The sequence below is a fragment of the Hevea brasiliensis genome, chromosome 1 (genome assembly GCF_030052815.1).
Source record: "Hevea brasiliensis isolate MT/VB/25A 57/8 chromosome 1, ASM3005281v1, whole genome shotgun sequence".
Taxonomy (NCBI): domain Eukaryota; kingdom Viridiplantae; phylum Streptophyta; class Magnoliopsida; order Malpighiales; family Euphorbiaceae; genus Hevea; species Hevea brasiliensis.
In genome coordinates this window covers 112,573,929-112,586,706 of record NC_079493.1, presented here as the reverse complement: position 1 = coordinate 112,586,706, position 12,778 = coordinate 112,573,929, and the positions used below count along the sequence as shown (strand labels likewise).

Below are 12,778 nucleotides of genomic sequence, written 5' to 3'. Positions count from 1 at the left end.
CATGGACACAAAAAGTAATACACCAAATCAAGAAAACACAAAAAATAAATGAAAACCCTACCCATAAAGGGCCAAATGAGAAAGAAAACTATAGTGCTGTAACTCCCATGAAGAGCATACCCCTATTGCCATAAGAGATTTTTTTTTTTATATATATTATTTTGTTCAACTATTCAATATGGGTATTATTTTTTAAATATATATTTATTATAAATCTGATTATATATTAATTAAATATATTTTAATAGAATTTGATTGAATTGAATATAAAAAATATTCGACAATTGTCATCTAAATTGGGTCCAATTTAATAAAAATCTATTTAGTACAACATGAACGGCTGTACGCTTATATCGAATAATTCTCGGTGAAGGGAAAGCAATAAGAGCAACACCAACTTTGGGCACCTTGTTGTATGATTGTAACATGGCAGAAGCCACAAGAATCCAACGTGTTCATGTGAATTATAACATAAACTAAAACGCACAAACGAACCTTAAACTTTACACCCCTATCGAGTTAGCCGTTACATATGAGATAATATATACGTTTGTTCCTTTTCTTTTTCATAAAATATATATAATATAACATACCATAATTTTTTTGAAATTATATATATACACACCAATATTATTATTAAATCGCTTAGTAGGAGCGATGTCAACATAGCTGGCTGGTGGGGATAACAACCCCACCCACAGATTTGAATCTCACACTCATCTCTTCTTTATTCAACGCTTGTATATTTATTTATATACATTTGAGATACCACCCATAATGGGAATTCTCTTGTTTTTTAATTACTGCAGAAACTGATAATATCAAAAATATTTGCTGTAATATTCCAAAATTTAGCAAAAATATTCCGCCAATATTGAAAATTATAATTTCCCGTTACTTTGACTATTATTCGTCAATCTCTGTAAATTTTTTCCATAGATTTTTGGTTTTTTAACAGTTAAATATAGTGATTAACATTAAATGAGCTCTGAATTTATTTTCCAGTAGTTGGGGTCAAAAGAAGAGGGAAAATTAATCATGGTTGTGTATATTATCTCCATGGATGTAAATGTTAGTGGTGTTTACATGGAAGGTTTGTGTGTGCCAGTTACAGCCAAGATGCCCTGTACAGGGGACAAATAAACTCCCTTCCAACTTGCGGTACGAGACAACAATTATACTGCTTTACAGCCCACACAAAAATAATACTTAACTAGAATAATACCTCCCTCTCCCTGTCTCTCTGTGTCTCTCTCCCTATCTCTCTCTTGTTCATCGTCATCATCTTGATATACAGCATACTTCCTCTGCTTCAAATTTCATAACTTTTTTGTTTAGCTGTGAAGGGATTTTTAAAATTTTTATCTTTTTGAACTTGAAAAATCAAAAGAAGAAAAGGTAGGTGTTATATATTGATTTGGTTGTACATATTTGGGGGTTTTGCATATAAATATTGGTGATTTAAAGTAATGGGTTTTGGTTTTGTGAGTTTTTTTTGGGATGGTTTGGTGGAAGGGAAGTCATAAGAATAAGCCCCAACCCTGAGGCTGTTGTCGGCGCGAGGTCTCTTTCTATCGGCATTGTCTGTATCCAAAGATGATTCTCAAATTTATTTATTCAAAAGTACAACCAAGAGATTGATTGATTGATTGATTTTATTCCTTCATTCATTCATTAGTTTTCAGTTCTTAAAGCCCGTGAAATCTTTGTGTATCTCTGCTTCCCTTTACCTGCCTTTGTCTATTTGACACTTGCAACTCCAAGAATTGGTGCGGATCATAACTGAGTTTATATTACACTTTCTTGATTTGACTGTATTTTAATGGTTTTAGCCGGGTTTTGGGATTGAGAGACACTTCATTTTTCAATGCGGTAATGTGGGTGAGTTTTGATTTTGCTGATTCTGGTATTGGGATCCTCTCTAATTTTGTCATTGGCAAATGAATCTGACATTTCTGGAGATCTGGCTGCATTATTCCTCTGGGAATACAGGTTTGAAGATTTCAGATGCTTACTTATAGTCTTTCTATCTCAAACAATTTCAATTTTGATTGAATTTTATACTTTTCTCCATGAATTTAAAACTTTGTTAGTAAAATTACACTTCTGCTAGCCTGTGCTGGATTTGACTATTTGATTATTTAGTTGGCTGGCAGTTGTCGCTAATTAGAAATGCTGAAGAGTTTCTTTACTTTCTTTTCAACGTGCATTTGTTATGAACGTTTGTTTCTTTGCGGCTTTCTCCTATTTGGGTTGAACTTTTCGGCGCAGCTCATTTAAAACTACTATTTTAACTGCTAAATATATCTTTTGAGGGATTAGACACCTATATTAATTATCAATTCCTGCACCGTTATTCTTGTTGCTACTTGTTTCAAGTGGATTTTATATGAATGTTGCTTGCTTTTGGTGTAGACATATCCTTTTTCTTTTTCTTTGTTTAATTTAATGTTCTTTTCTTTATTGATTATAACTTACCTGCTTATGGTATCTTTTTGATTCAGGTTCCATGTATAGTATTTCATTTTCCAGTAATACTTTACCGCATAATTGAAGTGGTTCCCATACCAAATGTCAGGGACTCTTGCAGCCATATTAGGAGGTGCTGCAGGAGCCGTGGCATTGGTGGGGATAGTTATCTTTCTTATATGGTTCTGTCTATCTCATAAGAAGAGTGTTTCAAGAACTTCTGAGACAGGGTCTTCGGAACCATCTCAAGGTACCATTTGTTTTGTACCCGTCTCATAGCTTTGTGATTTTTTTTTAATTTTCCTCATAAACTGCAGGAGAAAGGCATGTTGGGGTTGAGTTGTCCATGCGAGAAGCAAGGCGTTTTGAGATGGAAGAATTGTCTGTTGCTACAAAAAATTTTAGTGATAAAAATTTGATTGCGTTAGGAAAATTTGGGGAAGTGTACAAGGGTTTGCTTAATGATGGGATGCTTGTGGCTATCAAAAAGAGACCTGGAGCACCTAGCCCAGAATTTGTTGATGAGGTAATGATCACTTTCATACGACTAAGGCTAAAAACTTTTATCCATGTAAATTATCTGAAATTGAAAGAACACCTTTTTCTATTGTGTCTAGATTCTCCTGAAAGTACTGTGGTTTTCTTTCAATCCCAATGTTGCCATGTGAAGAGCAGTAGAAAAGTATGCTATTGGCTTCACAATTTTTCTGAAAATGAATAGTAGATGCAAGATTACTATTTTATTTTCCTTATATTGATTTGTAGCATAAAGGGTTATGCTGTGGCTTGCTGTTTTCCCTATTTATGACTGGCTTAACAAAGTAAAGCACTTTCTATTTCATATGGGATCCCTTTCCATGACTTTCTATTTCATATGGGATTAACCCCTTTCCATGCAAAAATATGAGTGCATCTTCTGTTGCATTATAGGCCATGTGTTGTCGAAGTCCAGAATTAACATATGTATTTCATTAGTATTTATGTGTTTTCCTATTCCTATGCCTTTATTAAAGGATATATTTTCTTATTGCATCATTCATAGTTTGGTCTGATGGGATTGAGCCATATTATCAGGTGCGCTACCTTTCACCTATTCAGCATCGGAATCTTGTGACTCTTTTGGGCTACTGCCAGGAAAATAATCAACAGTTTCTTATATACGAGTATGTACCTAGTGGGAGTGTTTCCAGTCACCTGTATGGTAACTCCCTGTCCAATCACCAATTTTGCTTCTTTGAGCTGAATTGAATTCTGTAGTATATTATTGATTTAATACATCTCTGTTGTTCTGCATTTAAACATTCATTCAATATGTAAAGTGTTGATTTTCTCCAATGCAACATAATAAAATATGTGATATCGTCCACTTAAACAATTTCCTTCTTTTATGATGTCTTGGATCAATACATGCAGACGTAGCTTCATATTTGCTTTTCATACATAATAAATTCATGATGTTTTCTTTGCAGGAGCTGGTCAAGTTTTGGATGGGAAGCTAGAATTCAAGCTTAGACTTTCAATAGCTCTTGGTGCAGCTAAAGGTGATCCTCTGCAAAATCAGTGAGCATTTTGGCTTTCCTAATATCGGTTTTTGTTTTATTTAGACAAAATATCTGGTCCAAAGAAATACGTAAAAAATAAAACTGAATATCGATACTGGTTTTGCAAAATATTTCAAGTTTGGTAAGACTTGAAATTAATCAAAGCCTTTTTCCATCATATGTGAAAGGTCATGAAGTGAGCATACCTTTGAATTATCTAAATTTGTCCAGGTTTGGCTCATCTTCACTCTCAGAGTCCCCGTTTATTACACAAGGATTTCAAAACAGCCAATGTTCTTGTAGATGAAAATTTTATTGCCAAGGTTGCAGATGCAGGACTTCGTAATTTCCTTGGAAGAGTTGATGTTGCAGGTCCATCTTCACAAGTGACAGCAGATGAGATATTTCTTGCACCAGAGTATTACTCCTCATTTTCCATCTTTTGTATAGCTGTTAATGTAATGTAGTTTATCACTTTACCTATATACCATTGACATATGCAGGGTGAAAGAGTTCAGACGATTTTCAGATAAAAGTGATGTATTCAGTTTTGGCGTATTCCTTCTGGAGTTACTACGTGGACAGGAAGCAACAGAATCACCATCTCCAGACTCCGGCCAAAACCTGGTTGAATGGGTATGGTACAACCCAGTGCAGTGGTCTGCATGGCTAATAATGCACTATGTTCCTATTCAAGCAACATGCTTGCTTGCATTGCATTTATTCTCAAACGGGCAAAAATACATGTTCGTGGATTGATGGAAACTAGAGTCCTTTTGCTATTTATATCAATTCATGCCAAAATTACTTGCTACTGATTTGCAGCGCAATGGTTGTGCATGCATGAACATAAACATATAGTTGTCTGTTCTTATCCAATGCATATTCTAACTATTCCTGCAATGCTTACAAGTAATACAGAAGTTGCAAATGTGCATATTGATGTGTTGCATAACTTGTTAGTTACTAGTTAAAATCCAGACAATCTTAAACCTAAAATGGATTTCTTTTCTTTTCTTTTCTTTTCTTTTCTTATGAAGGTGCAAAATACTCAGGAATACAGTGCCTTTTCTAGCATTGTTGATCAAAGATTGGGAACCAGTTTCACAGCTGAAGGTATGGAGGAGTTCATACAATTGATTATCCGATGCCTAGAACCTTCAAGCGAAAGGCGACCTGCCATGAGTTACATAGTGATGGAGCTCGATCGGATACTGGAGAAAGAGATGAGCTTAACAACAGTCATGGGTGAAGGAACCACAACAGTGACACTTGGAAGCCAACTATTTAAATCATCAAAATAAAAAACAAATTCGTTTGCCTCCAAAATATTGAGTGTGATATTTGTTATACTTTTCTTTTTCTTCCTCTGTTCCTTAATATTCCCTCCCCCCCTTTTTTGAAATATTAGAGAAGAAATTCAGCTGTTTGTTAAGTGTATAAAAATAACAGCTGTGTTATTTTTTCATTTTTTTTTTGTTGTCATAAATGTATGTGAAATCTTGTTGTAAACCATTATTTGTTGTTAATATGAAAGTAAGAGTTGAGATTTGTGTGATATTGAATTTTCCTTTCTTATAAATAATTCTAGTCCAAGTTATAGAGGAGGAGAAAATGAGAAGCAAAGATCTCAAAACCTAATAAGATGGGAATAAAATTCATGAAGTTTTATCTCATGATTGAAGAAAAATCTTAGATGAAACAGAATCAAAAGATAAATAATAAATCAAGATTTGATTAAGGAAAAAAATTATTATAAAGAAACGACAATACTCAACTCAACTGCTCTCCTCCAAGTCAATTTAGGTCTACCCCTTTTTTTTCTTTCTATCCTCTAACCTAATATGCTCTACTTATCTAATTGGAGCCTCCGTATGTCTACGCTTCATATGACTAAATCACCTCAATCTCACTTCTCTCAACTTATTTTCAATTGGCACTCCCTTCTCTTAACTTATTTTCAATTGGCACCACTCCTACCTTTTATCTAATACTCTCATTACGGACTTTATATAGTTTGGTATGACCACTCATCCACCTTAACATTCTCATCTTTGCAACTCTTATCTTATACGTATACGACTATTTCAGTGCCCAACACTCGCTACCATATAACATAGCCGGTCGTATGGCTATACGGTAAAATTTTCTTTTCAACTTATTAGGAATCTTACGATCACATAAAACTCTCGTGGCACGTTTCCACTTCAACCATCCGGCTTTAATCCTATAACTAACATCCTCCTCACATCCCGCATCTACTTGAAGGAGTAAGCCTAGATATTTAAAGTGATTACTTTGAGGCAGTATCACTCCATTCAAACTAACTCATTTCCTATCACCAGTTTGGCCTTCATTGAACTTGCAATGCATGTATTCTATCTTCGTTTTACTTAACTTAAAACCCTTTGACTCTAGAGTACTTCTCCAAAGCTCCAGCTTTCTATTGGCTCCTTCTCGTGTCTCATCTATCAGAACAATATCATCCGCAAATATTATGCACCAAGGAATACTCTCTTGTATATGTTTCGTCAATCCATCTAAAACTAATGTAAAAAGGTAAAGGCTTATAGCTGATCTTTGGTCTAATCCAATTGAGATCGAAAAATCTCTTGTGTCTCCTCTCACTGTGCGCACAATAGTAGTTGCTCCTTAGTACATATCTTTCAACACTTGTATGTACCTAATAGATACCCTCTTTTGTTTTAACACATTCCATAAAACATCTATTGGAACACTATTATAAGCCTTCTCCAAATCAATAAAAACCATGTGTAGATCTTTCTTCAAATCTCTATATTTCTTCATCAAGCTTCTAATGAGAAAGATCGTTTCCATAATTGAACGACCGGGCATAAAACTAAATTGAATGAGAGAGATAGGTAATAACTAAATTTTAATTTCAAATTAATTGAGATTAGTGATTTTTTTTTTTTCGAAATCAATTTTATATCATCTTTTTATTTTAGTTTTTTCTACCTTATCTTAAGTTTCTCCTTTTTCGTTCCCACTTCTTTTCTTTTATTGTTATTAACTTTTATACTGACATATTTGATATTTTATGTTAAATATGACCGAACAATTTTAATCAATAATCTCTTATTTTATTGTTAATGTATACTGCATGCACTTTTTATGAATGTGATCATAGTTAATCTTATTTACTATCCTAATTAGTAATGCCACATTCATCTTAACGACATATTTCTGCTTTATCCATCTTGTGGATATATAATTCTAGAAATTTATTATCGCTAGTGTTGCACTCATCGTGTTGTCAGAAATTTATTATCGTTAATGTCTCAAGTGATTTCCTCGTCTCTAGCTACGGGTAACCCTTTCCTCATAAACCTATTAATTTCATTTTATTTTCTCACATGGAGTGAGTCCGACATTTTATACGCTCAAATCAAGGTCCAAATTAGATTAAAAAAAAAAATCCAGGCCTAAAAGAAATTAATTTTAATAGTTGGACTAAGGTATTTAAAGCCTTTTAGGCTTCCTTTCCCACTCAACATGGGATTCCACATTTACTTTTTAAAATCTATTATTATATAACATTTTTTATTTTGTAGTATTTAAATTAATAGTTAAATTAATTATAACATATCACTTTTCATAATAATAATAATAATAATATAATTAAAAATATAATAATTTTTTAATAAATAAATATTATATATATATATAATTTATTAAATTAATGTTAATTATAAATTAATATTAATATATAAATAAAAAATTATAAATTATAATTATTTAACAGACATGCACCATTAATGCTTAAAAACTAATATGCATAAATATATTTTTATGTTTGACATACCATAAGTTAATATAAGACATTTAATTGAAATCTATATTATTGTTGTTTGGAAAAAATAAATGTTAAATTAAAAATATATATTTTTTTAAATATCCCCATAGCATATGTTAATTGTAGAAAAAAAAAAAAATATTGGTTATTACAAAATATTTATGATAAAATTATCCGGTCCAATTTCCTCTTATCAAAATCCAAAAATTATGGATCCAAATACGGGTAAACGGGCATAATTTGAAGACTTTAAAAAAAATAAATAAATAAAGAGTAAAGAACAGCAGAGTCGGCGAGAAAGAAGAACCGACTCAACTTACTCCCTCTCTCTGGCGTGGAGAAATCTACAAGCGCAGTAGGTGATCACGTCCGTCGCTATTCTAAAGGAAAAATCAGTATATGCTGCTATTTTATGATTGTCGAATCGATACCTAACCATCGCCACCACTCTCCGACGCCACTGCACCGCTCTGCTAGTGTTAGTGCGTAGAGAAATCTTGGTCGTAGGAATCGTTCAAATGCTGCAGTGCTTCTCTCTCAACTCGCCACCGGCAACTTCAACGTCGCAACCAAACTCACCTACCACACCCATCCATCTCCACGACTATAATGGGCCTCCGCCTTCTCGAGGTTAGTTTTGGGGGATAGTTTCTATTAGCAAAATTGCTTGGCATCTAGATTTTTCGGGTTTTTCTTTGTTGTGCCTGTAATGTGTCTGTAGAAATTCCTGTATGAAATGGGTATATGTTGTTTGGCACCAGGTGGAACCTCGACGGATGGTACGCCAGTGTCGAGCACTTTGCTATCCCCTACTGTTAACCTCACTCGCGAATACACCCTCGCTGTTCAATCTAATTCTTACAACGAGATATGGTCCAAGATTCACGACTCCACCCATCAGGAACTTGACGGAGAACAAATTGAGTTTCATTCTAACAATGACCATGGGGAGGCTCGCCAGTTGCTTTTGGCACAGGTTCTTCACCCAAACCGGGAATGTGTTGAGGAGGCTCTCCACGATGCCAGGCCCAACACTCTCACCCGCCTGGCATCCAACTACTTTGAGCATAGTGAAAACACTACCCACCTCTGCCTTCTCCTCCACGGAAGTGTATATCGTGCCCGTGCTCTGTATGATCCTCTCCATAAGCTCCTTGAAGTCCTTCCTCTAGACTCAGACTACCTTACTCAATCCCAATGCAATTACGCCTATGAGATCTTTCTCCAATTTGATCGTTGTGACAATCCTTTCCCTTGCCCGGATTCTCATAACTTCCAGGATATCCGCCACAGCTTTTCGCAACTCAGGCAGCAACTAGATCACCGACTTCGCAAGTCCCGCTCTAGAGTCAGCCTAGTTCGCCGAGCCACTACTGCCTCTGTGCTTTGCGTCATTGGCTCTGCTGTAACTGTCACTATAGCTGCCGCGGCAATAGCAACTCATGCCCTTGTTGCCGTTGTTGCCTGCCCCTTCTGCACTGTCATGAACCTTCCTCGAAAACTCGCCAAGAAAGAGCTTGAACATGCCAAGCAACTTGATGCTGCAGCGAGGGGAACTTTTGTATTAAACAGTGATCTTGATACTATTGACCGTCTTGTTGCTCGCCTATATGCTTCTATTGAGAGTGATAAGCATCTTATTCGGATGGGACTGGAAAGGGGTAATGACAAGCATCCCATTTCAGAGGTATTGAAACACCTCCAAAAAAGCCATCTTAAATTTATTGATCAGCTTAAAGATCTTGAGGAACATATTTGCCTCTGCTTTAGTGCTGTAAATAGGGCGAGGTCTCTTCTCCTGCGAGAGATCCATGTTTACCAAGCTTCTAATCCTAACTAGTAACCAATTGATGTGTAGCTTTGCTTTTTGTATACTTCCCATGATAAATGTGTATAAACCCATTTAAAGATCTTGTACGTCCTGGCAAAGATAGAAGCCTTTGCTCCCAATTTTTTAAGGGTGAGCACTGAGGGGAGCCATAGTACCTTTGTACACCTAACATGTTATGTTGCAAAAAATTTGTGATTTTAGGAAGTTTGATGTCGTCTTAATTATTAAGTTGCCATACATTGTTTGTTTGTCATTTTTTATTCGTGCAATATGTATCTGTTGGATGAAGGTTATTTTTTTCTATTGATGTCGCTTTCCATCATGATAGCTCTTCAGGTGCACCTCTGTGATGTTCTAGGATTTACAGTGGATAATTTAGGATAGATGTCTTCCCCTTAAATTCAGAAAAAGCTCTGGTGCTAATTCTCTAAGTGCCAGTAACCTTTCTAGACATAGTATTTTCATAAGGTATGTGTTCAGAAGTGAATGCTGTCTGCTTTCATCAAAGTACAAAATATGCAAAAGTTTATTCAACCTAACAGTTGTGATATATACCAGTGGTAATTTAATGAGAACATGCATATCTTGGTGATATTTAATCAACCTCAAAGATTTTCCATTTTATTTTCAGGACTCAGTGGAATAAATGGTTCATATTCACTGGTTTCTTTTCAATCCTTTTGATGTACTGTTGGCATTAGTAGTGAGGGATTGCAGGGGTGAACAGGAGTGGACGTAGCTCTAAATTTGCATATTCTGCTTTTGTGAACTGTGTTGGATGCTTCAAGAACAAATTGTGGTCATCCGTACTAATTTTGCCAAATAATAAGTGGTTCATGTTTCAGAAAAGGAGAATCTGTGTTTATAACGTTGTGGTGCAGTCTGTGGTGCATCACAGACTGTGGAGCGCATAATTTATCTTTTTCTTTTTCTTCTTTGCAAATGAGTATGTAGCCTGCCTGTGTTGGATTTGACTTCTGCAAATTTGGCATGATTGGTCCCCAGCAACCAGCCCATATAAAGGATGTTGGATTGGGGTTTGGGATATATATGATCAATCCCGACTAGTTTGGAACAGAAACTTTGTTATATTGAATTGAATATCAGATAACAATCTTCATAGAATGCTAATGCAGAATCAAGTTATAAAATCATAGAAATGTTGTAGATATGTTGTGCATACAAGTGAACCATTTGCATATGAAATTCATTTTCATCCAAGTGAAACATTGTGTATAAACTTTGAACATCTTGTCAGAAACATTTGTTTGCATTATGTGACACTATCTAAATTTTCAGGTGTAGTAGAATCACAACATGCTAAATTGTGATACTTTTGATGTTGCAAGTTTTTATAGATACATCTCAAACCAAGTTTGTTGTTTCTGCACTTTCATATGAGTTAATTCACCAACCTGTAAAGAAAAGGTGCTTGCTTTCTTAAAAGTTCTGCAACTTACAATATCTGTATTAAGCCTGGCATGCATAATTCTTGGGAGTTTGCCGTAGGTTCCAAGGATGTTTGGGTAATTGGTAGTGGGCCAACCATGCAATTCATCTGACTTATTTTCCAAAGCAGAGTACAAATGGCGCTCATAAAATGCAAGCAAGAATGGAGAAAAGGGCCAGTAACCCAAATATAAATTAACAAAAGAAGTAAATGTAAAAAAAGGATGTGGACAAACATCTTTTGGGACCAATTATTTGGTTGGTCGCACGTGGTCTTCTGGTCTAATGTTATGTCCCAGGTCCATATTATTCCATACTTGACCAATTGAAGGAAACTGACAATGTTGAGTATGCCATACTTGACCAATTATAGGAAATTATGGATGTTGAATGAAATGGTGTGTGTATTTTTTTCCCTCAATTTCCAATACAAGCATACAAGTAGATTCCACCCAATTCCTAGTGAGCAGTTTTTGAGAGAGATTGAATACAACCAACTTTGGTGGAAGATAACGTTATCAAGTCTAGACTATGATTAATTTATTAAATAAGAGGACATCCAAAATTTCAAATCATTTTGATTCATTCCATTCCCTATGATTTTGCCTACCCAAGATAGCTTATGGAAAATTTAGTATAAGACACAAAAATAAGTAAAGGTCACAAAACTCTTTGATTTGCATAATTAAGTAATTTGTGTGTTTGGGAATGGTCTCTTTCAAAGAAATATTATGTGTTTTACCAACTTTAGGCGAATTAGTCAAGACATTTGACAGGATAATAATTTTGTATTGGGAAACCATGTGTCCATGATGAACTTGCATGGACAATTTAGCAATTGCATTAATCTTAGTGACCTAATTCTTCTTCCCTTTCTCATCTTCTTTGATTTTGCATCATTTTAGATCATCATCTGCCTTTTCAGCTGATCCCTAATGATCCTTCCCTCATATTCTTTTTCATATTTTCATTTAAACAAGTCAAATCAATTAAGATATGTGGTTGATTTTTTTATTTATTTTGTTATTGCTAATATTTGATATTAGTCTCATACTCTCATTCTTATTTCTTACTTGACTGACTGTCTTGCTGGTTCATCCTTACTCCTCGGCACATCTTATGGGAATATTCTTTTCACCTAGAATTTTTTTGGTTCACAGAATAAAATAAGGCAGGATATTTTTCACTTATATTTTCAATTTATATTATATTAATTTTAAAATATTTATTTTTTTATAATAATAGTAATTATTTTTTGAAATTTGATAAAGAAAATTAAAATTATAAAATTTTAATTCTATCAAATGTTATTCTGCATTTAAAGTTAAACTTAAATTAAATTTATAAATAACTAATGTTGATATCAATTTTTTTGTCAATACTAATGTTGATATCAATTGACATCGAAGCTGTGGACCACTGTCTTGCTGTTGGCTGTTGGTGGTAAGGAGTGACTTTGGTAGACTTGCCTTGCCTCACTTCCCACTGAAATAGTGGGCAAGAGAAAGCAGGTCAAAAAGTGTGCCTTGCTTTTTGTGGACATTAGACTTTTGAAGCAAGTTGAATTACATATGTATTTTGATTGCTTAGAGCTTGAAAAGTTTTGCATGCATTGCATTGGACTAATGTGAGTCAAAAGCCTCTCCTTCCTTTGAACTTTGTGGTTCCCAT

The 12,778-nt window shown here is 34.6% G+C and overlaps 2 protein-coding genes across 4 annotated transcripts; both read left to right on the top strand.

Annotated features, from left to right (window-relative positions):
* The first annotated feature begins 995 nt into the window (after nucleotides 1-995).
* LOC110650035 (proline-rich receptor-like protein kinase PERK10) lies at nucleotides 996-5,568 on the top strand. The gene is made up of 8 exons (XM_021804825.2): nucleotides 996-1,992; nucleotides 2,505-2,719; nucleotides 2,787-2,995; nucleotides 3,544-3,670; nucleotides 3,939-4,010; nucleotides 4,242-4,428; nucleotides 4,514-4,646; nucleotides 5,051-5,568. The coding sequence occupies exons 2-8, from the start codon at nucleotides 2,572-2,574 to the stop codon at nucleotides 5,312-5,314; spliced, it is 1,140 nt and encodes a 379-aa protein (XP_021660517.1). The 5' UTR covers nucleotides 996-1,992; nucleotides 2,505-2,571; the 3' UTR covers nucleotides 5,315-5,568.
* A 2,551-nt stretch (nucleotides 5,569-8,119) lies between these two features.
* LOC110650033 (UPF0496 protein At3g19330) lies at nucleotides 8,120-10,818 on the top strand. Of its 3 annotated transcripts, none has more exons than XM_021804820.2 (3): nucleotides 8,120-8,457; nucleotides 8,589-9,514; nucleotides 10,290-10,818. In XM_021804820.2, exons 1-3 carry the CDS (start codon nucleotides 8,346-8,348, stop codon nucleotides 10,302-10,304), a joined length of 1,053 nt encoding a protein of 350 aa, XP_021660512.2. In that variant the 5' UTR covers nucleotides 8,120-8,345; the 3' UTR covers nucleotides 10,305-10,818. The 3 variants fall into 3 exon arrangements, with proteins under 3 accessions (XP_021660512.2, XP_058003599.1, XP_021660510.2); XM_058147616.1 differs by lacking the exon at nucleotides 10,290-10,818 and adding an exon at nucleotides 9,987-10,263; XM_021804818.2 differs by lacking the exon at nucleotides 10,290-10,818 and having other exon boundaries at nucleotides 8,589-9,879.
* The last annotated feature ends 1,960 nt before the right edge of the window (nucleotides 10,819-12,778 follow it).